Genomic DNA, 23,816 nt, shown 5'->3' on the forward strand with positions numbered 1-23,816 from the left:
TTGAAAATATAGATAATACTACCACTCCAATCGCAAAGTGCAGGCAGTGAAGAAACAGCAAACACTCCAGGTTTTTGGGTGTGGCAGCTGATGGCTCTCCCTTCTGCTTCTAAATATAAAGTTTTTCAAACTTCATCATAAAGTGACAGCTACCCCTTATCACCAAAGGCCAGCTGTTTCTTTAGCCCTCAGCTGTTCCTGCTGCTTGCTCATACAAATGGAAAAAAGATATTTAGAGACGCAAATCTGCAAAGCCTTGGAGCACATGTGTATCTGTCCTTCAGTTCTTAAAGTAATTTGGTTGAGCTTCTTTCACACCCATTTCACACCTTTGCACCTACGCTGACACCACCAAAGCTAGTCCTGGTTTACTGGCACAAATAAAATCGCATCCATTCTAGGATTCATTCTAGGTGTTTAAGAAGTTTTATGGTGCCTCCTGAGGACTCAGTTGAATTCACTCTAGGAGAAATAATCTTGGTAAAATTACTCGGTACTCTCTTATACATTGTCGCATACTCCACAGAAAGCTCCTTCAACACAATTACCATTAAATGTGTGTCAGCACTTCTTTGGTATGAGCCAACCCATACACCATCCTTCCCAAATGCACGGGGTTTTACTCTGGATTTCATCAGCAGGGGCTCTGGGGTGGGGGCAGCGAATACACACACACTTATAATTCAAGCAGAGGAATACAGTCTATGACTCCTGAAGCCGAGAGCCACTGAGAAAAGAAATCAGCTGTTTCTTGTGACTGCACTGGTCCCTATTTTGCAGTCCTTAACAGCACAACACAACACTTACTCAGGCACATATTCTAGTTGGCTTCCATGGTCCCTTCCTTCCCAAAGCGCCCCTTCCATGCAGTGAAGGGTGGAAGCACAGGGCCCCAGAAAGTGCCAGTATCAATGTGAAATTGTGCTTGACCACCTTAAATCAACCATCTTCAAAATACTTCTGTCTACATTTAAAAAGCAGAGAGTGAAATCACATTGAGTCTGGTGGTGTGTACCACAGGACAGGTTAAGTTGCTGGTTTTGAGTCCCTGACAATTTGAGGCAGAACATTGTGACTACATTAGAGAACAACGATGCATTATCTGTGCATCTTTGCATTTTCTTTACTACATGCCCTATGCACATGGTCAGGCAAAGGGAACTTTCTTTCCTGCGTGGACAACAAAGACCTATGCATATATGGTTTCATGCTATTTCGTAACAGAAACCAATGTCAAATTGTGTCTAAACCTACTTCCAAATAAACCAACAGCAAATTTGCCATAAACTGCAACGGGTTTACAGTGAAAACTGGACTGTCTCACATGCAGCAGAGTTTCAACAGTTCAAGCAGCAAATGGAAAACGTTATAGCATTTTTTTTTCACTGTTGCAATCCATGCAGTAAATTCTTTTCTGCCTTGTAATTCATGAACTTCAGACTTTTTCCAAGCAGATATAAAATTTTATTAAATTACAGTCACAATTCTGCTTATTTTACAGCCTTGTATTTTGTCTTATCCCTGATGCCCGGACCAAGTGGCAGTAAAATGTGATCTGTATTTCAGCAGTCTTCAAGAGCCACATTACGCTTGAATTATCCGGTGTGACGTAGTTTTACCACAATCCTGTAAATACAGAAAGCACAATCCTTATTTTAACCTGAATTGCTATTGTCCTCTTCAAAGGAAACTGTAGCCGACATCTTTTGTCAAGGAATAAACACACAGGACGGTATTTTGCACCCCTCCTATGTGCTGAACAGCTCTTACTCAAATAGTTCAATTAAAATCAATGGGACCACTTGTGCATATGAGTGCTGTTCTGCAGGAGGACTGATTACAGGCTTCAGCACTTTTGGCCTGAAGATGTAGCAACATGTGATCACAGCACAGCTTAGAATTTGCCTATTTTAAAATGCCTTGCTTGTGTCAAAACCAACCAGTTTTAGGCGACAGCTGTGCGGCAGCTATCTGAGATAAGGATGCAAAGTTAGCAGCACAAATAGGATGGTGTGGACAGGGAAGGTGCTGAGCTTCTTCCTGTTCAGCCTGTACACCAGAAGCCAGTCTATTCTGGTAGATGGCTTCTGTGTATCCAGATGACGAAAGGCAGATGAATATGCTGGCAAGGGCTGGAAAGCTGGCAGCAACTCTGGCTGCCTTTCTGAGAGCTTTCCACTGTTTCTTTTTTCAGCAGGTTAGACTATTGTGTAGAGTTTCGTAATTATTTTAAATCTCTGTGCATGTTTTTACAGTACTGCTATCCTCCTCTCTTGCCTGAACACTGTAAGTGGTCACGAATGCATGAACCAGATGCATTTTCACAGCATCTCTGACATCCCATTTGTATCACCTTTTCCATTCCAACTCATTTCTTGCTACATTTTCCACTATGGGGGCAGAAGGCTTTTCCTTTGGTTGTAGTCATATATTAACATTCTTCTGACTAATAGCCCTGATGATAAGGAGAAACAGAATTGGAATCTGAGAGATTTAAGAAACCACTCACACGCTGGTGGCACGGAGAAATTCCACGGTTGGCACACCAAGAGCTCATTTCTTGCTTGGAGATTCACGAGGGCCTAACCCAAACAGGCTGGTGACACCCAGGGCCCCTCCATTTGCTGGGATCTCAAGGAGGTTGTTTTCCACCCTCAATGCTACTGGGTGCTACTCCACACTGATGTGGCCCCACCTGGAGTAGTGTGTGCAGTTTTGGGTGTCGTAGTATAAAAGTTATAAAGCTACTGGACAGCATCCAGAGGAAAGCCACAGAATCGGTGAAGGGCTTAAGAAGGGAAGCCATGTGAGGAGCGGTTGAAGACACTTGGTCTGTTCAGCCTGGAGGAAACCAAGGGGAGACTTCATTGTAGTGAGAAGGAAGGGGAGCAGGCACTGATCTCTCCTCTCTGGTGACCAATAAGAGGCCCCAAGGGGAGGTTTAGGTTGGAGATGAATAAGTTCTTCACACATAAAGTAGTGGAGCACCGGAACAGGATCCCCAGGGAAGCAGCCCTGGCACCGAGCCTGACAACATTCAAGCACCGTTTGGATAACGCCCTCAGACACATGGTGTGTGTCCTGAGGTTGTCCTGTGCAATGACAGGAGTTGGACTCGATGGTCCTTATGGGTCCCTCCCAACTCAGGACATTCCATGATTCTATGAAGGCGCCTCCCCTCACGGCCTGCTGCTCCGCCCCCCTGGCAGGGCTCTCTAAGGCCACCACGCACCCTGAGCCCCACTCTCGTCCCCCGCCATGGCCTGGAGCGAGCAGCGCGCTCCTATGCACGGAGAAAACCGTTGTGGGGACACTGCCCGACGCCGAGGGGACAAGAGGTGCGAGGCCCTGCGGAGCGACAGGGCAGCACCGCGGCTACCAGAACCCCTCAGCCCGCCGCTCCACCCGTCCGCCCGCGCCGCTTCCGGGGCAGCCTCCCCGCTTCCGGGGCAGCCGGGCCGCCCCGCGCATGCGCAGCGCACCCTGAGGGGAGGGGCTCCCTTCCCTCAGGGGCGGGGCCGCACATCTCGCCATGGGGGCGGGGCCTTCGCGGAGGGGGCGGAGTTTCATGTCTCTCCTCAGTGTGGGCCGGGCCTCCCCCTCCTCGGGGCGGGCGGGCGGGCAGGGGCACCAGGCCCAGCAAGGAGCCGGGGCTCGATTTGACCCCGGCCAGCAGCGGCGTGCGTGCGGAGGTGCCCCGGCTGGGGGGTGGTGGTCACAGCAGGCCGGGCCGGGTCGCAGCAGAGCCCTGGGCGGCAGCAGGTTTCCCCCACGGAAAGCGCTCCCCGCCTTCGCTGCGGGCCGAAGGGGGAAGTGGGAGGGGCGAGGCGGAAGTGGGCGGGGGCGATTGCGCGGTGGGCGGGGCCTCCCGGAGGCCCCGCCCCTCTTCCTCCCAGCAACGCCGCGCCCCCCGCCCTCCCATTGGCTGCCCGCGAGCGGCCGCCCCGCCTCCCGCCTCCTTCCCCTCCCTCATTTGCATATCGCCGCGCGCGCCAATCGGCGCCCGCCGCCCGCTTCCCACGCCCCGCGCCGCCCAATCGGCGGGCGCCGGGGGCCGGGCCACCACGTGCTGTTGCTAAGCTTCGGCTTCTCCATTGTTACCATAGCGGCCAGCCAATGGGAGCGGGCGGCGCCGAGCTGTCAACAGCGGGGCGGGGCGCGGCGCGGGCGCCCATTGGCCGGCGGGCCGCGGGAAGCCCCGCCCCCTCGCCCCGCCGCGAGCTCCCATTGGCCGAGCTGCCCGCCCGTCGGCCCGTGTCAAATGTAGGTTGAGAGAGGTGCCTTATAACCGGGGGCTCGGCGGGGCCGCGCGTGGACGCGGTGGGCTCGGCTCGGCTCTGCGCGGCGGCCATGGAGTTGAACTCCCTGCTAATCCTCCTGGAAGCGGCCGAGTACTTGGAGAGGAGAGACCGAGGTACCGGGCTTGCCGCTGGGGGAGGCGCGGCGCGCTCCGGTTTCACCTTCCCTTGAACCAAAAAAACCAAAAAAGACAGAAAAAACCGGGTTATTTTGGCTGCCCGGGGACGCTGCCCCGCGTGTGGCAGCCGGGAACCGTGTGGCAGCGCTCCCCTCCCCCGTCCCCACGAGGGGCTGCCCCGGAGCCTCCTTTTCCAAACAATCCTCCCCCTTTCGGCACTTTAAAATTTTTTTTTTTACCCCCCCCCCCCCACTCCCTACCCCTTTTCTTTTCTTTTTTTTTTGCTTTACCGAGTTGTTAAATTTTTCGTCTCGCTTCTTTAAGAGATGCCGGAATAAAATCCCAACAAATCAACCGGAAAAAATTCTGTTCTTTACCCTAGCGTTCCAGCAAAGGAGGAAAAAAATGCATGGAAAAAATATATTGCCACTAATGCTGACTTTGTCCCTAGAAGCAGAACATGGCTATGCATCAGTGTTACCCTTCGATAGTGACTATTCCAGAAAGAAAACAAAGGCAGGCGCCATGGCCAGAAAATCCCAGAATAACAGGTAACAGACGCACCGCTTTTTCACAATGAATCGGCAGCTTTTCCGATGTGTCTAGCCTATGTGCAGGGCATACATTTATTAAAAATAATAACTAATCCAGTGTCTTAGTTTGCCCCATCCCGGTAGTCGCCATTTTTTTCCCTGGATGGGCTTGGCTCTGTTTTGATCTCTCATATAAACACTGCCACGCGTACACCATCTCCTTAGTACTCACTGCACTTCCAAACCATCCGCCCTCATCGCTCCCTCTGCTCTGCGCTCACCCACAGAGGCTTTTACTGCAGATCTTAACACCCTAATCGCCACCCAGACTTCTCTTTGCATGGCACTAATTTCCATCCCCCCCCTTCCAACTCCACCCCCCCCAAAGCGTTTATTTATAAACCAGAGGCAGCGAACCGGCCGCCTCCCCGGTGGCAGCCGGAGCAGATGCAGCCTCCGGTGGCAGCACGGCTCGGGCTCTCGGTGTGCGCGGTGCTGGTGGGGAGACCCCCCCGTGCACTTGAACTTCTCCTGTAGGGATGAAGTGAGAAGGTGCTGGAGTGAACTTGACCTCTCTGGGGCCTCCGCTGCCCCGCCCTCCCGGCCCGCTGCGTGCGGACCCGTCAAAGTGCGGGGCTCGGTCGTTCCTGATGGTGATTATCGTCCGCCTTTTTGTCGCGGTCGGTGGTGGTTTTGTTGTTTTCCCCGCAGCCGCTACCTGTGCTGCGATGGCATGAGCCGAGGACTGCTGTGCGCAGGCTCTCTGCAGCTTTGTTTGCTGCTCGAGCAGCGGCTGTGTACGTGCAGGAGGCTGTCTTACAGGGACAGTGCCGGCCCCTGCCTGGGAGCTCCTCCAGTCCTGTGCTCTGCCTCGCTCTTCCAGGGCTGCTCCTCCAGTCCTGTGCTCTGCCTCGCTCTTCCAGGGCTGCTCCTCCAGTCCTGTGCTCTGCCTCGCTCTTCCAGGGCTGCTCCTCCAGTCCTGTGCTCTGCCTGCTCTGCTTTGCTCTTCCAGGAGTGCTCTGAAGAAGTCAATGTCCACCTGGGCCTGCTTGACCCCAGAGTGGTGATGCCCTCCCCAACCTGCTGGATGGTGGCTCCTGCAGAATACCCTAAGATGAACTTGGCTTGCATGTGACTTGTTTTCCAAACGAGCTGCGAGTCTTGGTGGGTCCACTTTGCTTTTGCTCCTCAGGCAGGTGTCCCGCATGGCAGCTGGGTCTGCTGGCACTAGGGAGGCATGAGGCGGTTGGCCAGCGGCTCTTGGGGCACTGGAGGTGTGAAATCAAAAGCTGACATGCTCCCTCCATGATAAAAAACACAAGCTCGTGAGCACCCTGCTTGTGCCTGCTGCGGGTGAGCAGTGTGCCTTGTTGATAACTGAGGGGGAGCAAATTGTTCCCCCGTGCCACTGCTCTGAGCAAGGCAACCATTTTGGGGGGTATTATTTGCAGTGCTTCTATGTTTTTTGGTTTTAGTTGAGTTCTTTGTCTCATCTTGGAGCACAGAGAAGACACCAGTTCATTTTAAAAAAAAAAAGTCTTCGGGGTGGGAGGCGTGTCTTGTTTCCCGAGACACTTTGTTCCTGAAGATTTTTAATTATTTTCTTCTTGTTGCCTTTAAAAAAAAATCACAGTTAACCTAGTCGGGTCTCGTAGGATTTCCAGCTGTCTACTGCTCATTGAACTGTACGGGTTTCTTCTTTTCTGTCTCTTGCATTCAAGAAATCTGTGTTACTTACAGAGCTATTATTCTGTCGTTTCTGTTCTTAGGTCTCTTGTCATCCGCTGCAAAATAGTTATTTGTCTGAACTGTAAGCTGCTTTCAGGAGTTTTTAGGAGAGGATTTGTAATCTATCAAATACAGCAGAATTAAAAGACTTCTGGTTACAGATTTGCTAGCGTTATTAAAGCCGAGGCATACAAGTCTGCTTGCAGTTGGCTTCTTGCATTTTTTCTGCCTGTACTTTATATTTACCTGTTAGGTCATTTGCTCTGATTCTCACTGTGTAGCAGTGGCAACCTTCAAAAATGCCATCCTGCATTACGTCACCGATGCGTTTACTTATACTTTCTTTGCTCCTAGCTGCAGTGATCAGGGGTGAGTTGTTTGTGTTACGGGACAGGATAGTGCTTGTGGAGAGATGGTTTCAAGGCTGGCCACCACCCATCCACAGTGGTTTGCCTCATTCAGCGTGGACACTGGGCTTGCTCACTGGCATGGGAAATGGAGGCACATTGCTCTGATGCAGCTCCCTGCTATTTTGGGGACGGAGGGGCAGCAACAGGGCACCTGTGTTTTACCTACGGCATCCTGCTCTGTCCCCATATCTAGCAATCGCTGCTCATGTCTGCCTCTGAGCTTAGATTTGAGGAGAAGAAATTATCCTTACCTTTCAACATCCAGCCTAAGATGCATGAAGTACACTAGCGTCACTGTTCTGTTATTATTTGGAGCTTATAGGCTATAGGGTCCGAGCCCCAGACTGCAGTCTGAATTTTTGATAATGCAGTTAAATCTTCCTAGGCGACTCAAAGATTAACAGAGGGCTGGCCAAAGTTCAGAGGATCTGGAGTGGTCGTGGGTGATGTGAACCACCAGGCAAAGTGTTTGTCCATATGTTCCACTGGAACCATTCTCCAGAGGCACTGGGTTTGAAGCATCAGATGCACGCCAGCATGATTGTGTACGTGTTTGAAATTAATGCCTTATTATTGGAGTGGTCTTATTACGTGTAAAAGCATATGCTTAAGGTTGGAGGAGTAGGAAAGGAGCAGATAACTGCACATTTCAGAGCTGCAGGGGCTTTGTTGTTGTTTTCGTTATCTATTTTTGCATCCTGCTGCTTGCAGCATCCGATCAGATTAAAAAGTGGTGTATATATATGTGTATATATTTTTTTCATGCGTTATGAGCTATACATCTCTAAAAGCATGAAAAACATCTTCCTCCTCTTTCTTGGAAAATCAAAAAAGATAGGAGGAGGAGAAAAACTGTCAAATGTGAGGAAGCCTACTGTGCTGTACCCTTTGTTCTGTGTTCTCTCCCCCATGTTGCCTGCTTGTGGAGAGGAAAAAGCGTGTCCCGTGTAGTACAGGTGTGTGGGCTGCAGGACTGCGCAGGGATGGATCGCGGCTGCCCTGCTGTTCAGCGAGGGCACCGATGGACGCCTCCTTCCTCTGCCAAGGTGGTGGGAATATTCGTGTGACAAATCGTGTCTGGAGATCTCCATCCTCTTATTGAAGGCTGGTGAGGCCCAGATCCGCAGGACGAGAAGCAGGAGGAAGGTTACCCACCCTTTGGGCAGGGTACTCAGGTCTGGGCTAAAAGCTTGTTGGCCTGTCCACTGCAATTAAGTGAGAAGTAATCTTGACAGGTTTGGATTCATTAAGGGAAAAATATCAGCACAATTGTATTTAATTAAACAAAATCTGTAAGCATTCTGTCTACCACAGAATTTAACGTTTTTGCTTTCCCCACTGTTAGCTTTGGATCAAAACTGAAAGTGGTCATTAGCAGTTTGTTGCTAAATAATATTCTCAGGGTTATTGGTAGCAACCAAACACAATTCTTAGCCATTTCTTTTTCACTTCCACCTTAAAATTTTATGTATTTTCTTCTCCTTCAGTTCCCTTTCCATGGGAGATAGGCCCTCTCCCATGTCATGCAAACCAAACTGCTTTGTTTTCTTTCTCTTTTCGTTTTGCCGTTTGTACCATGTCCTCGGCTGAGATTCAGACTTGTTCCCCTCCAGTAATTTTGACCAAAATCCTCTGACAAATGAAACTGGATTCTTGTTTTGCAAGGAGGATGGTAGGTGGAAGAAAGGCACAAGATTGTCTTGTGGGGGGAGGTAAACCTAGGTCACATCATCTTGTTACGCTAATGCTTATCAGTTACTTGACCGTGGTATAATAAACATCTCCTCTTCACAGAGCAGTGGCTGGTCGTAAAGCAATGCCATGCAGTCTAATAATTCTTGTTAACGTGCAGTTGGAATTGAAGACAAGACATAAAGCAAACAGCTGGATTTAGTGCAGTTGTGCCTTGGAAATCTTAATAACAAATACTCAAAATTTCCCCCAAGCTTGCCGTTTGATCCAAGGAAATGGATGGGTAACACGTGTGTGATGTGCCGAGGAGGAGTATGAGGCAAATCTGAAATTTGGTGACGCTTGCTCACACGACAAGGCGCTTCGATAGGAAAACATGTTAGGCTGCAGATAACTGGGTATTTCTCCTGCCCGGACTGCAGTGACACTTGCGCAGTGTGGGGTGGCTTGAGCTCCGTGTGGGTGTGCAGTGTGTGTCTGCCCATGCATAGGGGAGCTCAGGCAGCTGCTCTGCCCCAAAAGCATCAGAAATAAGGTAAAAGGGAAACTAAAATCTTAGTGTTAGATGCCAGGCTACTGAGGTCACAGTTAAATTTACTTGCAGAGAAAAGAATCGGTGCTGCAGTGTATTTGGCCTCTTAATTTAGAAGCTGCTTTATTGAAGGGGGAGAGCAAAATAAATGCCAGTTTATAAATGCGTCTTCTGTGTATCTATTAGTTAGTATTTTTGCTCATGTGTCATATAAATAGACTTCTACATTGCTCCGTGTTCAGGTGAAGGGTTATATCTAGGAAAGGATGAAAGCTGCATTTGGTGTTTCAAATCAAAACAGAGCATAATGTCCGAATTCCTCTGTTGATCTTGGCTCATGGTGAGGGTCAACCTGTGGCCTGCAGAACGAGCCCCATCCTCTCGGCACATGTTATTCTGTGCCCACTCAAAGCAGCTTGGGATCAGAGCCTGATTTTTATTTTTTTTTCCATTTCTTTTTTTATTTTTTCCTTTTTGGCGGGAGGCTGAAAATAAAACACTGCAAACCAGGCTGTGCAGACAGGGCTTCTCTGCTTTTTCTTTTTGCCTGGCTTTCTGAATTTCGTTGATCTCTCTGGGTTTGCTTTCCTAAAGCTGGCAGCAGAGGGAGAACAATTGGTATCACCAGGCTTGTTTTTAAAAATCTTGCTTTTTAGTCCCAGCATAATAGATCTCACCAACCGGGCCGTCACCCTGGAGGAACGGCAGCAGGTCTGTGGTGCCTGGGAGGTGCAGTGTTTGTGCAATTGAGGAAAACAAATTGCCACCATATCAGAAATGTGTTTGGACCTTGCTGCCGCAGTCGTGTGGGAGCACAAACGTGAACGAGGTGCTGGAGCCAGAGTTCTGCATCAAGGCTGTGCCAGTATGCCCAGTTCCCAGATCTCAGCTGCAATCTACAGGGCTGGTTAAATTTTGCTACGAGGAGAATACAACAGTCCTTTCTAGTGGGTTAATTCCATACAGGCTGTTTCTTTGACAGATTGTAAGCTATGTGTCCAGTTTAAAACACATGGAAAAAATACCCCAGCAATCCAGAAGGAGTGAGTACGGGGCACAATACGTGCTTATGCTCAAGTTTAGTGTTGCACCACTCCTGATCTCTGGTGTGGGCTCTGATATTTTCAGGTGCATCCCATGGCAGGTTATATGTGTGGACAGGGAATTCCCTGGAAACAAATTGGGATCTTCCCAGTGAAAAGCTGGGTAGCATACACCAGATGAAACTACAGGTGTATGAGCTGCCTCGTCTTACACACTGGTGCACTTGGGAGTGAGAATTGGATACAGACACTTAATGTGTAGCACCTTGTAAAACTTAATGCTTTGTCCTTACTGTTTTGGCCTGGACAAAAGGTGAAATGCAGGCAATGTAATTCACACGTGGTGCTCGAAGCACAGCATGACCTCAGGTGGGGCTGTCCCCTGCATGCAGGTTTTGCAACGCCCTTGCTGCCTGCACTGGAAAGCCCTGGAACAAGCAATGTGTTTGGCAGGGCTTTAAGCACTGAGTTAACTCACCTGCTTTGCTCCCCGTAGTGCTTTAACATGCATTGGTAACTAGTAGCGTATCAATGACTCGCAGCATGGAACTGGCTCCTGTTAGCATTCAGGAAGAAACTTCTGCAGTGTTGCTGATACATCCCTGCTTTTGTCAGGAGCTGTGCTGGTTTCTTTTTAACAAGATGAACTGTCCAGTGAGGCAAATGGATGGAGGGGATAGGGGAAGGTGTCTTAATAACGAGACGGGTTGTGCACTGTGTGTGCAATGAACTCTCAGCCCTGTCTGCGTGTGGACAATTCCTGCTGGCTCACCCATGAACTGGCAGAAAGTGGACTTCAGCGGGCTTCTCTTTCTTGTTGTAGTCTTATCTCAGTTAGCACCTGTCCTAAGTGTTTAGATGTGTCTGCAGAACATTGCATCAATTAAATGCTCAAGTCTTGTTTGGGGGAGCAATAGTGGTGGAAGGGGACAATTTGGAGACACCTATTGGAAGTGGCACAGCATCTTGCAAACTAACATCTGCATTTTACATGGCTCCTCCCCATCTTCCAAATCTTCTTCTGACAATTTATTCACTGCTGTTTCGTAGTTGGTGAACTGCTCGGCATTGCTAAAGGGATTTTAGGGCTGTCTCAGCAGCAGCATTGCTGATCTTCTGAATCTGTGATTTTGCTGATGTTTTTGTATTATTGGATTTTCCTTTTTATTTTTATCTGAACCTTTTACTGATGCCTTTCCTTCATCACTGCTACCTCCAACTCCCCCAGGTTTTGCCTGGAGGTACAGAACGAAGTATGCTGAACTTAAGCTAAAAACCACAAGTCCTTTTCTTGCTGCTGCTTTTGAAGGGCTCCACAGACTGTCTGAAAACCATAGACATTCATCTATCTCATTGATAGAAATATATGTATCTGTATATCTTCTTAGTCCTGGCCTACAACTTATCTTTTACTGAAGTAGTAAAAGACTCCATTTTGGAACAGAGGCAGTGCTTGGGGTACTGGTTTATATGCAGACCAGATCCTATGTTTTTTTTCCTCACTTCAAGATGCATGAAGAACAGAAAGAGCTGGATATTTTTGCAATATACTGTGCTATAGGTGGTTAAGGAGAGAATAAACAAAACTTAGGGTTCATCTCTTCTGAAAACAAACCCAACAGAAAAATAAACTATCATGCCTGTAATAGGTTATTCAGCCCATTCTGTAGATGGAGCAACTCTCAGGTAAATGTGAAAACTCTTAGTTTTGGTCTCCAGAGAGGGGCATTAGGAAGCCTCCCTGCATCTCCTGAAATGTGTGGCTGGTTCCTGTGTTTGCACATATCGATTAAGCTTTTGCATCCCAAAAGGCTGTGCAAAGAGGTACACGTTTGCTGCTGCTCTGTTTGGTAGCTGGCCTAACCAGAGCAGGCGGCTGTGCCCCTCTAGAGTTGGTCTGGCAGGATGTATCCCAGGCGAGCACCAGGATCACCCCCTGTGAGCCAGAGCTGCCTTGCAAGTTTGCTTCATGCAGAAGGGTTTCCAGGTACTCATTGCATCCTCTGTTAACCCAGCAGGCTACTCTGTGCAGGCTGAATTTCTTGGACATCAGAAAGGGTCATTGGGCACTGGAACAGGCAGCCCAAGGAGGTGGTTGAGTCGCCATCCCTGGAGGTGGTTAAAAGACAGGTGGATGAGGTGCTGAGGGGCATGGTTTAGTGATTGATAGAAATGGTTGGACTCCATGATCCTGGAGGTCTTTGCCAACCTAGTGATTCTGTGATTCTGTGCAGTGGTCCCCATGTGTGCTCACCAGCACGAGCTCCACTACAGCAAGCGGGTCAGAATCTGCTCAGTATGGTGATCATGTTCATCTGGTGTGTAATTGCCAAGATGTCAAGGAGGTCATGCCGTAGGGCTGAATCTAGGCCAGCTTGTGTTTCCTCTCTCCCAGAGTCCCCCATCTTTGTGCTTTTGACAGGCCTGTTGGGAGTGTTTGGGGAGAATGGTGCCTCCTGAACTTAGATTTTCTGTGTGGTTTCATAAATGTGGGTGGCTTTGGCATAGTACTTGTCACTTTTCATGGAGAAAAAGGCTTGAGATATCTCTCTGTGTGTAGGAGTAGAAAATAAAAACAATATTCCCTTATTATGGTCAAATGGTAAAGCTGGTAAATCACAGCAAACCTGGCCCACTTTGACCTATTAATGTAGCACTGAATATGTGTAAAAGGCTTCCAGTCTTGCTGAATGTGGGTCAGGAGCACTTATATGGCACATTGGAAACCCGATAGTGGACACTTGATGCAACAAGTTAAAGAAAATTAAATTAATAGGCTCTTCAGAAAGAGATAGCAGGTAATGGTTGACAGGCTGATGTCTTGGTAACAATACTGGGATACTTTCCAGTAAAAATGGATTAACCTCAGTGCTGAACCTTGTACACGTTTGAGTTTTCCTCTACCTGTAGAGGGGCCGTTCACTTAACTCCTTGCCAGAGCTGCACTGGGCTGATAGAAATTGCTTGTGGATTTGTTTGTTGGTTATTTCTTTGCATGAGCTTTGCTTTCTTTTTCCTCCCTCTCTAAAGCGGGAGAGATGTTTTCATCATCAGTAACACCTAGGTATGCTGCAGCATCCAGCTGCATGCGCGTGTGCGGGGAAAGGCAGGACAGCTTGCTTTTGCTGGTCATGCGTTTGTGCTGGGGGATTTCTCACCCTGGGATGCCTCTGCTCACTCGATGGACTGGGCACTTACGCCTCACAAAGCCGTCTCGGTCAGCACGTCGTGCCCCGATGCAGGCAGGGGTTACAGCACGTTGTAGGAGAGCGGCTTTGACGTAATCTGCCAGCCATAAAAGCTGCCACCGCCTTTGTATCTTTTGATCCTTAAGTACTGGAAATGTTTTTAGTTGGACAAAACTAAAGGTCTGGGAAGTTGCTGGTTTTGAAGTGGCGACAATAACTTCATTTTCGGAATGTTTCTAATCTGAGCTGTATAAATAAATAAAATTAGTATTTCCAGCTGAATTGGTTAAAAAAAATAATCCTCCAAGAAGTTAGAGCTGCCTTCTAATGGCTGAAAACCTGAGGCATCAGTTGGGGGGGAAAAAACCAGTCTTGAATCCTAGTAGACTGGAAGAGAACAGCGCACTGATGCGGTCAGTTCAGGGACTGTGGTTTGGGGGTTTTTTATCCCTGTTTGTAGACTCGGAAGAATTAAGAGGATTCCTCTTTTTTTGCCAATAAGATGTCAGCAACAACAGCAGTGGTTAGCTGCTGATTTTTCTTTCTGCTTCTCTGTGGGCTTGAAAGCTGCCTTTTTGGGTGCTTTTTGCTCTTACCTGTTACCATTTAGATCTTCTAACACTTTCTGCCCCCTCATAATTTTTCTTCACAGATAAAAGTCTTGTGGGCTGTTTTTATTACTAACCTGCTCATTTTTTTTTACACCCAATTCTGTCTCTGAATCTACTGAACACTAATAAATGCAAATTTATTACAATTCCTCCCTAAACCTACAGTTTACTCATGGAAATTAAGTTGATACCTTGAAGTATGTAAGAGATGTAAAAGTGAACCAATTTAACAGTGAATCTGTTTCATAATCCATATAAAGGCATGTTTTGGAGAGCTCTTTTGCAACTTATGCAGGCACTGGCTTTTAAATGTTATACATCCTGGTATTTATCCTTTTATCTAATATTTCTTTTCTCTTTTTTGATAGGTCATCACACAATGAACTAGAAAAACATAGGTAAGTCTTGAGAAAAAAGCAAATTAATGTATGGATGATGTTAGAATTGCCACACTTATTGAAGAATATTTTGTTGAAATTGTTTTGATTCTGCACTGAATAGTTTATCAGGTTGGGGGGTATCTACTGAAAGGTACAAGATTATTTGGCTTTTTTTCCTGTTGTTTGATATGCTATTTTTGAAACACCTCTGATAATTAGCTTTGGACTGATTAACGCTGTAGCCAGTTAACGGTGCTGTTACTAACAATCTGGTAGCAGCAACAGTTTGCTAGAGGTGTTGAATACTTTGAATACAACCAAAGTATTTTGTGATTAAGGTGGATGATTTTCAGGGACCAATATGTCACACAGGGTTATTCTATTTTTTTTTTTTAAAGTATGCCTAATGTGCTGTTAATTTTCATCTTGCATGTAAGTACCTACAGATACATCTTTCCCCTCTGTCTGCTTCCTTGCTGGTACGTGTCCTGTACAAAGAGCTGTGTGGGGGATAGAGATGAGCAACTCCCAAACTGCCGCCTTGGTTCTCTGTATCCAGTGCTGGGAAAAGCTGTACTTACTTACCAAGGACACTCATTAGACCCCGAAGACCCCATTTTTACAGAACTCATGTTTGCACGGTTTTGCAGGCAGTGTTTACCATCTATTGTATCTTGCCAGAGTTAGTTTGCAGATGGGCTTTGTAGCTGTAAGAAGTCTCCCGGGGCACGCTGCTCTGAAGGGGCACACAGAGAGCTGGAGAGCGCAAAAGGTGCCCGTCTTCGTGCTGGCTTTCGGTTCCGCAGCTGGGCTGGTTCCGTGCACCCTCACTGCAGGATCCCTGCCTTTCACTTATCAGCTGGGCAGTGGGACAAACTCTCATTCGGGTAGTTTTTTGTTGTTTTTTTCATGTAGCTTGTGGTCTTTCAGGTTTCATGCATGCAAAGAAAGCCAGAGATGGGTGTGTGAATATAACTTAAACTTCTTTGTATGCTTCTAGATACATGAAACGTGGTTGATGGCATAAGATTGAACTCACTGGGGACTTTTTTTTGTGTGGTTCTGTGGCCGCAGCTATGTAGCAGCTAGACCATCACTTCCCTTGCATGCCTACATGCTTTCCTGTAGTTTAATTGTACTATGAGTAAACTATAGCCCTCCCTAATAGCCACGTGGTCTTCCTAGAGATGAGAGGAACTGGGGAAGCCTCAACCTCACAAATGCAAGCCTAGGCTTCAGAATGCAGGGCATGGGCTAAAGCAGCGAAATCAGCTGGCAGAAATTCTGCTGACAGAGTCTTTAGGAAAATAACGTCATGCAAAATTCTGTCCTATGGTCACACTTCTTTAAAAGAAAAAAAATCTTTGGTCCCAACTGTGCTTGTTTCTAACTCTCATTTTTTCCCATCCTCTTTCTAGACACTCTGTTCCATTTCTTCCTTTTTCCCTGCTCCATCATTACTGACTTCTCTTCCAAACTGCACATTCCTTCTTTTTTCTTTCCAGTTATTTTTGTAAACCGAGCATGGGGTTGCCTCTTCTTCTCTTTGCTCTGCCTTAACATGTTTAAGCAGCACCGTAAATGAGGCACAGCAGCATCTGCAGCAGATGCAGGGGCAGACGAAGGATCTATTAATTGTTCAGTCTCTCTTCTCACTTTCAGTTCCGTGTTGTATCTTTGTAGTAGCTGGACCACATAGTATTTACCTTCCTACCTTTTCTTTGTCTGCCATTTCAAGGTCAAAATAGGTAAACTGCAAGGTATGTCTTGTGGTTATACAACCAGTATTTGTGACTGCTGCTGCTTGCTGCACCTCCTACTGTTACTCTGTATTTGAAGCCACATTTTTGTTATTCCTGGTGAAAACCTCTGAATTAGTGCAAGATCCTCATATGTGCAAATGGGTGGTCACAAAAGCAGATGTGGTGTGCACAATTCTAGTTACCTAACATGTTAGTGCAAAGGACTCCGGTAATTTTAATGTTTTTTTTTTTAAACATCCCCCCTCCTCCAGCACCGTGGGTGTATGAATTTCTAATACCAATCCTACTGTTTTCCACTCCGTTTTACTAAAATTGCATTAAAATCTACCAAGCATCTTGCAAAGTTTAATGGAAGATTCACAGCCATAGTGTGTCCCTGTAGCAGCTGGTCCTTGCAGCCCATCATTTTCCCCCAGGCAGCCCTGCCCTGCTGGATGTGAAGCACTGGATGTTGATTTTGGAGGTGTATCCTTTCCAGGACCAGTGCCTTCGACTCACCACTGCCATGATGCTTCTGGCAGAGACACACTTGGTTATCTCACAGGAGCACGTCAAGGAGGAAGAGAGGAGATGGCTGCTCATATCCTCCTCCTCGCCCAGTCCCTCACGTGGTGTCTGTGGGCTGGACGGAGTGCTGGAGGACAGGGAAATGGCTTCCTCATTTACAGGGCCTTTGTGTCCTGGATGAGGGTGGCCAGAGCTGCCGCTAAGTGGAAAGCCACAGTAGAAGTGTGGTGGTACACAGTGCTGTGCAGATTCTGCATTGATGCTGCATGTAAGAAGTTTTATCTCTGGTGTTGATGTCAGTGGGAATGGCAGTGGTTGGTCTCTCTGTGTGCACAGACTCAGCCGTTTGGCACCACTACCTTAATTTGCATTTTCTACTGCTGGATCTCCTTTCTGTTCGCTCTTGAGGAGATGCTCAGAGGAAGACAAATGGAAGCAGAGACATAATTCCAACAAAAACTCTCATATGACAGCATTCAGACTACTGTTATGGCAAAGTGTTTGTCAACAGCTCATACACAAAAATCCTTTTTCTCCACTTTAAGTGTCCCTGCAATACCCTGCTCAGACCTTCAGTGTGCATTCTTTACAATGAGACTCTGAGGACTCCTCCCTGTAATGGCAGTTCTGGTTTGGTCCTATGTGACTAAGGTTTGCAGCTCAGAGCCATGAAACAGGAAACCCCCTAAATAAGAAGCAGGAAGGCAGGAAATCTTCTGTCCTAGGGACAGATTAAGTTCTAGAAGATATTTTAATAATTACAGGCAGGTCAATCAGAATGGCACTTGGACATAACCAGTTCCTAATGAGAAAAATATATGGGCATATTCATGTGTATAATTTTTGCTATTGTTTCCAGCCAGAGCTATATATCTGTAGGCTTTCACTCAGCAATCTAAATTTCAAGTACATTGGTAATAGTGACTTTTTGCAAGGCAATTTTTAAATCGCCTGAACCTGACAGCTGTACAGAGGAATTCAGCTTTCATAGTGTGAAAACGAAACAAGAATCCATGAGACACTCAAGGTTCTTAAAAAGACACAGTATGATCTCATTTATCTGCATCAATTTATACTAGTTCTACATTACAGTGTAAAACTCAAGGTCTGTCCCCCTGAAGATGGTGCTGAGATCTTCTCGCTGCTTTCTGAAGGCAGTGAGTCATCTGCCCTCTGCTATTCACGTGTGGGCTTGTCCCCCCAGTTTCGCAGGGCTGCGGGAGGAAGCTGCACCTCCCTGCTGGGCTCCAGCTTTTCTTGTCAGAAGCAGACGGAGATGATGAGGCACACTGGGACCAACCTATCAGGGCTTCTTCGGTGACAAAGGCATTTGACTCCTGCCTAGCCCCGAGGAGCTCTGCTTGCAGGAGTTCAAGATCCTGTTCTTTCTGCGGGGAAGGTTTTGAAAATAGCTTGTAAAATGAAATTATTTTAAATAACAGGTTGTAAGAATTAGTGAGGAAAGTGATAAAAGCGGGCCTCAAAATTGTCAAGCTGTATGCTGCTGTCCCCAAACTGGCACTGTGTGAGCTGAACAAGCGCCTGGGCTGGGTGACCATGGTATGGCTTGATCTAGGCAGGCGCGTATCTCCTGCCTCTGTCAAACCATTTGTTCTATTTTCTGTGGGGTCTTCTTGGGATTTTTAATCAAAAAGGGGAAAGGAGTGGACCAGCAGCAAAGTTATGCAGCCTGCATTCTGTAAAATAATAAACTCCTGGCAAGCAGTGAGAGTATAAGTAGAAGAGGGGGCTGATTAATGTCTTTGGGCAGGACGGACCAGCAATCTTGAGCATGGCAGCGCTCAGCAGTAGAAGTGTATGACTTGTAAGGGCTCTTCTGCTTGGAGGAATTGACAGATCCCATCCCAGGTCCCCAGGCGTAGGTTTGACAAAAGCTGGCAAGCTGAGTTGGGTGGAGGTGAAAACCAGGCTTTGCTGCTGGGAGAGGTGTGCTCTAGGGGCTTTTCCCTCCTTTTTTGTGGAAGTCGTTCCAAGAACAAGAAGTGCACAAGTGTTCAGGACAATCACTGGGTGGGACAGGGAGCAGTTCTCTTGTTCGAGGCTCGCTGGTTTGTACTCTAGTGAGCTGATGCTGCTCTGGAGGTGACCGGGATCAGTGGAGTAGGACAACTCTGAATTTTCAAAAGTGCAAGATCACAATGGGGAATACACAAGACATAGTGACTTGCAAAAGAAAACAAACCTTTCCTTCTTCCCTAAGAAGCCTAATGTATGCATTGTTTACAGTGCTGATTGGGGGAGAATGAAAGTGTACCCATGCACACAGAAGGTATTGCTGCCTTGAGGTTTGGGTAGTGCTTTGTGGAGTCCTTAAACCTAAAATCTTGCCAGAAAAGGGTTGTTATACATTACGTTGTCATGTATATGAAGTAGATATCTGTCCATAAATGTAAGTTGTGATGAAAAATAGATATTTTGATGGGAGCATTATGACGTACACCATTCGGTGTTGAAGTAGGTAGAGTTGGTACTTCTGAAGATTAGTCCTAATCAATAGTCAGTTTTCTCATGAAAGAAATGCAGATGCCAGGAGCATTCATTGGTACATTAATTTCACTCACCTAAGTTACTTAGAGTTTAAAGATTACGTAAGCTGAGAGAGTACAGTGTCTTGAAATTCTCTCTGTGGTTCTTCATGTTACTGAGTTGCAGGGTTAATGAAAAGCACATAATTGCCAGTTGCTGATAAGCTTGGAAGTTCTGAAACAGAACTGAAAGGTCATTGAATTAATAGCATACCAAAACAATGCTTAATGTTTATTTTTATTATGGGCTGCCTTTTCCAAATCACAAATTACCATTGCAGTTAGTAGTGTTCTGCAGCATAAAGATATAACTGCATTGATCCGTGACGTTGAACAACTGCGGTGGCATCACTAGCCAAGTAAAACCCAGGACTGGTGCTGGGGGTGGAGTACTTTGAGGGAGGAGTCACCAGTATGTGTCTCGCTGCTGTGCTTCCATCAGGAGTTTAACCCAGCCCAGCTGCACATCTTGGCTTCTGGGTGCTGCTTCCTGCTGGCACAGGAGGGAGAGGAGAAGCTCGCTTCTTTAGCCAGTTTGTGTTCCTGATTTAGCATGTTGTCCCAGGCACACCCTGCTGCCAGCACTGGGAGGGGGTGGGATCGCCTCTTTGAGATACAGTATTAATTTACAGTATAGACCGGTACGGTTCACTTCTCTGTTGGTTGAGTATTGCTCTTAAACTTGCAGGTTTGGCCACTATTGCCTGAGTGCTGTGCTGGATGGGTCTTGCTGACCTGCTACAGCTCTCATTGTTTTAATGGGTCTATAAAAACTGCTGCCATTTCTGGGATGTGTCCAGATAATATGTAAACCATCCAGCTGCTACATTAGTGGTGGGAACCACTGCGTCTTAACTAGCAGAACTTAACATCTTTACTATATCTGTTTCTTCTGGTTTTCTCGTCAAGTGAGGAACTGTTTACACCATCTGGTTGGTATGAAGTGGTTTGCTGCAGTTCCAGTGAATTGCAATAAAGATACCTTTGCACCGCTTAAGCAAGGTAATGTCTTAAGAGACTGACTGGCCTTTGTGAGAAGGCGGCTGCCATGGTTTAGGTGTCAGCTCTACCCCCCGTGCTGTGACTGCCCATCTGAGGACGCCAGCTGTGGCACTGAGGTGAATGATGCAAGGCTGAGTCTCACCCCAAGTCCCCTCTTACCTGTAATTTAACCTCAGGTTTCCAACAGAGGAGCAAAGTATATGGTGGCCTTTGTGTCTTAAATTGCTGTAATAAGTTCTTTTATGGAGCTTGTTTAGCAAAGTCTGTAAAGAACTGGACCCACAGACTGCAAACTTAATCCTATGCTTTTGTCGAAATGCCCCATGTTTCTTAGTCTGAGTCCGTGGAATTAAATTAGAAGGCTTAAAGCTTTGTACTGAAATGCTGTGCTTTTCTCACCTTTTCCCCACCTCTAGTCAGTCAGCAAATGTATAGATCTGTGGCTTCTCCTGTACTTGTGCTGCAATAGCTTCTTCTAAATGTGCATGTACTGAGCTGCTGTCTTTTCAGTGTGCTCATCTCATTATGCACTCCCAACAGAAGCGTCTTCCCACCTAGACTGCTGGTTTGGAAAGGAGGGTCATATTAAGCAGATGAAGCTTGGAAGTTAATCTGCTCAGGAAGTTATAGTCCAAATGTCAGAGATGTACATACCCTTGTGCTTTGGACAAAGCTTTTATTCAGTAATGAAAAATGGAATAAAGTGCAGTCTTGACTAAATGGTAATGTCTTTTTTCCTGCTGAAGTCAGGTTGGAACTGCAGAGCCTAAGTGTAGTCCTGGGTCTGGCCTCCAGAAAGCCATGTGCTCCCTGGCCAGCCGAGCAGCCTGCAGAGAGCAGATGGGCGAGAAAACAAGCACGTGCGTTTTTTCCACTTGAATTTGTTCATCCCTCTTTCCAAATATACATCCATTGTGTGTCGGCCTTTAAAGCACTATGTGAAAGGTGGTTTGTGCTCTCGGCATAAAGAAAGAGTGGGCCGGTCTTGTAGAAAATGGAGATAGCTAGGCCAGACTGGGTGCTGATTCTGTGCAAACAGGGAAAGAGATGCCTGGTGGTGGCTGCACTCTTGACTGGAGGAAAAAAGATTTGTTGAATTAGGTATTTAAAAAAAATATTTTCCTTTTAAGCTTGCTGAGCTACATTTAGGCAAGGAAGCTGGAAGTTCATTTTTTTTTTTTTAAAGGTATTTAGGCAGCTAATGGGTTTTAAGAAGCTGGCCTTTGAAATGAGTCTTACATAATGTGATGGGAATCCTTGGCTGAATCCCAACCAGCTAAGCCTGTGGAAGCCCACAGATGAGAATGGGGCATACAGAAGTGGTACCTGCCGTGGTTTGAAGAGATACAAATGCACCTGCAAGCCAGCAGTGCAGCTCTGGCTGTTTAAGGCAAGGTTTACTCCGCATTCAAGATTCATACCAAGTCTGTAGGGGGCTGTATTATTTTCTCTCAAGTATGTCATGGGCACAAAATGTCAATGACCCAGTGTCCCTGGTTGGAATAGACACTAAGGAACCAATCAAGGAGGTTGCTATATTCTGTTGATTGCTTGTCCTGTCCCCTCCTCTCCCTGCCTCCATTGGCATCTCTAGCTCTATTTTCAGCACTTCTCTGCATGGGCTGCTTACCCCATTTCAGTATTGGATGTACCGTGGCCTGGTCCCAAATTGAAAATGGGTGGAACAATGTGTACTTTCCTGTTACAGCTCACGCTGCTTTCCCCTCGTGGTCTCTGTCGTTGGATGCTTGTGCTGACATTTCCTACACAGAATTCCTTTGCCGGTGAAGTAATTTTTTATCTGTGTTTTCCCTGGTACACATGGTGGTTTAGCATGTGGCATGTGGGCCTGATTCTGTGCTCAGGATACTTCAGTAGGAGCTGTACGTGCCTGCCTGCAAGCTGAACCCCGCATCACATCCAGGCAGCTGCAGAGGATGCAGTTAGGGTTCAGGAAACTATACTGAGCATAAATATTTAGCCAGCAGATCATAAATGTGAAGAAGTATAATGCTGTTCCTTCACTGCAGTAATTTGGGCCTTTTCTGGGGGAAAAAAAACACAACTAGAAATCCAAATAAAAACTCCATACATGTGGACCAGTTAAAACTGACTTATCTTGTCCTGAAGAACTGTGCAGTGCGCAAGAATGGATAAGATGTTCTGGTCCTCCCTGTTTTTGGAAGGAGAGAGTTGTTTTGGGACTTCACAGGGTGCTGTGTTTTGGGATGGAAACCGAAACAGGGATACTGAGCTATGTGCGCATCCTGCTAGAATAGAGCAGTGTCAGGACTTGTCAAAGGATGTAGGTGGCTAGTGTTATTGTTTAATTCTAGTTTATGTTACACAATTCTTCCTCTGTACAAATTAGCATGACTAATTATGTAGTGCCTGGAGACTGGAGTAGCTGATACGGAAGAGGTGTGCTTTTGGATGTATGTACATGAGGTCATCTGTCCTAATGCTTCTGACTTGAAAACTAGTAACTCTAGTTACAGCCGACATTAAGAAAGCCTGCGTTCAGTTCTACCTTACAGCAAGAAAGCAGAAGATTCAGGGAGCGAGCAAAAGACCATATCTGGACATGGTAAAACATCTCTAAAAGGCTGGAAAGTACTTGTGAGTCGTCTCCTCTCAACTGCCATTTTGGGATTAGCGCCTAACAAATTTATCTGCTTTTCTTTCACTGATGTTTCAGTTTAGGTAACTAAATGAAGATACAGGGTGCTAAATCAGGGGCCTCCCTGGCATGTAATTTCTGCCAGAACTCAGCAGCTCCTACTGAAGCAGCCATCGCTGTTTGCAAACACTGGCCGCTCGACACTGTGTCACATACCACATTAGTTGGTATTTACAAAATGTGAAGACAGTAAACCCTGTAATTCCCCCAAGAAAGCCAACTTAAATCCAGGTTGGTAAGTGCTGTTGTGTTGACTGTTGAAGTGAACAGTGTGGGTGGAGCGAATAATTTCTGCTAGGGAAATTTGGGAGGTTGTTGTGCGTGTGTGGCTAGAAGCAGTTATTGGGTCTGTGTGCTAATAGGTATTTGAAATAGACTGTCAGGTGTCTTGGTTGCCGCTGCCTGACTTTACATACTTGGCAAGTGAGTCCAAGCATCTGGCTCTTCCTTCCATTGCCAGATAACCTCAGGACAATGCTCTTAAGAAATCTGGGCTGAGTTTTGTAGGGAAGAAAGGGGGGAAGAGTTTTGGAAAGCTGCTCCATACCTTACTGTCCCCAAATGGATTACTTTCAGGTTCTGCTAGGCTGCACCCTGTCTGGCACAGACCTTTGTACTGTTCAATGGAAAGGGAAATAGGATGGAAATTAAATTATAAACAAGGCACTATCTGTGCTATGGCAAGCTAAATCTAAACTTTGAGGCAGGGCTGTCACATATCTGCAACTCTCCACCGTCCCGTGATGCCAGATTTTGTCACTCCTTGGGGAGGGGGAAATATTAC

At 46.8% G+C, this 23,816-nt stretch overlaps 1 protein-coding gene and 2 long non-coding RNA genes across 5 annotated transcripts in view; 1 reads left to right on the top strand and 2 right to left on the bottom strand.

The window, feature by feature from the left end:
• The window catches only part of LOC138720323 (uncharacterized), a 43,298-nt gene extending 42,514 nt beyond the window's left edge, over positions 1 to 784 (bottom strand). The window contains exon 1 of the long non-coding RNA XR_011337394.1: positions 23 to 784. This is a non-coding gene — a long non-coding RNA (uncharacterized lncRNA). The remainder of the gene's footprint in view (positions 1 to 22) is intronic.
• A 657-nt stretch (positions 785 to 1,441) lies between these two features.
• Positions 1,442 to 3,422, bottom strand: LOC138719619 (uncharacterized). Its single transcript, XR_011337250.1, has 3 exons — positions 3,233 to 3,422; positions 2,510 to 2,841; positions 1,442 to 1,626 (listed from the first exon to the last, which is right to left on the bottom strand). It is a non-coding gene; the product is annotated as an uncharacterized lncRNA (long non-coding RNA).
• Positions 3,423 to 4,260: 838 nt separating this feature from the next.
• The window catches only part of MXD4 (MAX dimerization protein 4), a 38,355-nt gene continuing 18,799 nt past the window's right edge, over positions 4,261 to 23,816 (top strand). The window contains exons 1-3 of one of the 3 annotated variants that reach the window (XM_069856461.1): positions 4,261 to 4,414; positions 4,869 to 4,968; positions 14,523 to 14,552. In XM_069856461.1, coding sequence (XP_069712562.1) covers positions 4,351 to 4,414; positions 4,869 to 4,968; positions 14,523 to 14,552 — 194 coding nt within the window. In that variant the 5' untranslated portion in view covers positions 4,261 to 4,350. Of the gene's footprint in view, positions 4,415 to 4,799; positions 4,969 to 14,522; positions 14,553 to 23,816 lie in introns of all 3 variants that reach the window. The other 2 variants (XM_069856462.1, XM_069856460.1) reach the window with 2 other exon arrangements.

This window comes from Phaenicophaeus curvirostris, chromosome 4 (assembly GCF_032191515.1).
Source record: "Phaenicophaeus curvirostris isolate KB17595 chromosome 4, BPBGC_Pcur_1.0, whole genome shotgun sequence".
Classification (NCBI taxonomy): Eukaryota; Metazoa; Chordata; class Aves; order Cuculiformes; family Cuculidae; genus Phaenicophaeus; species Phaenicophaeus curvirostris.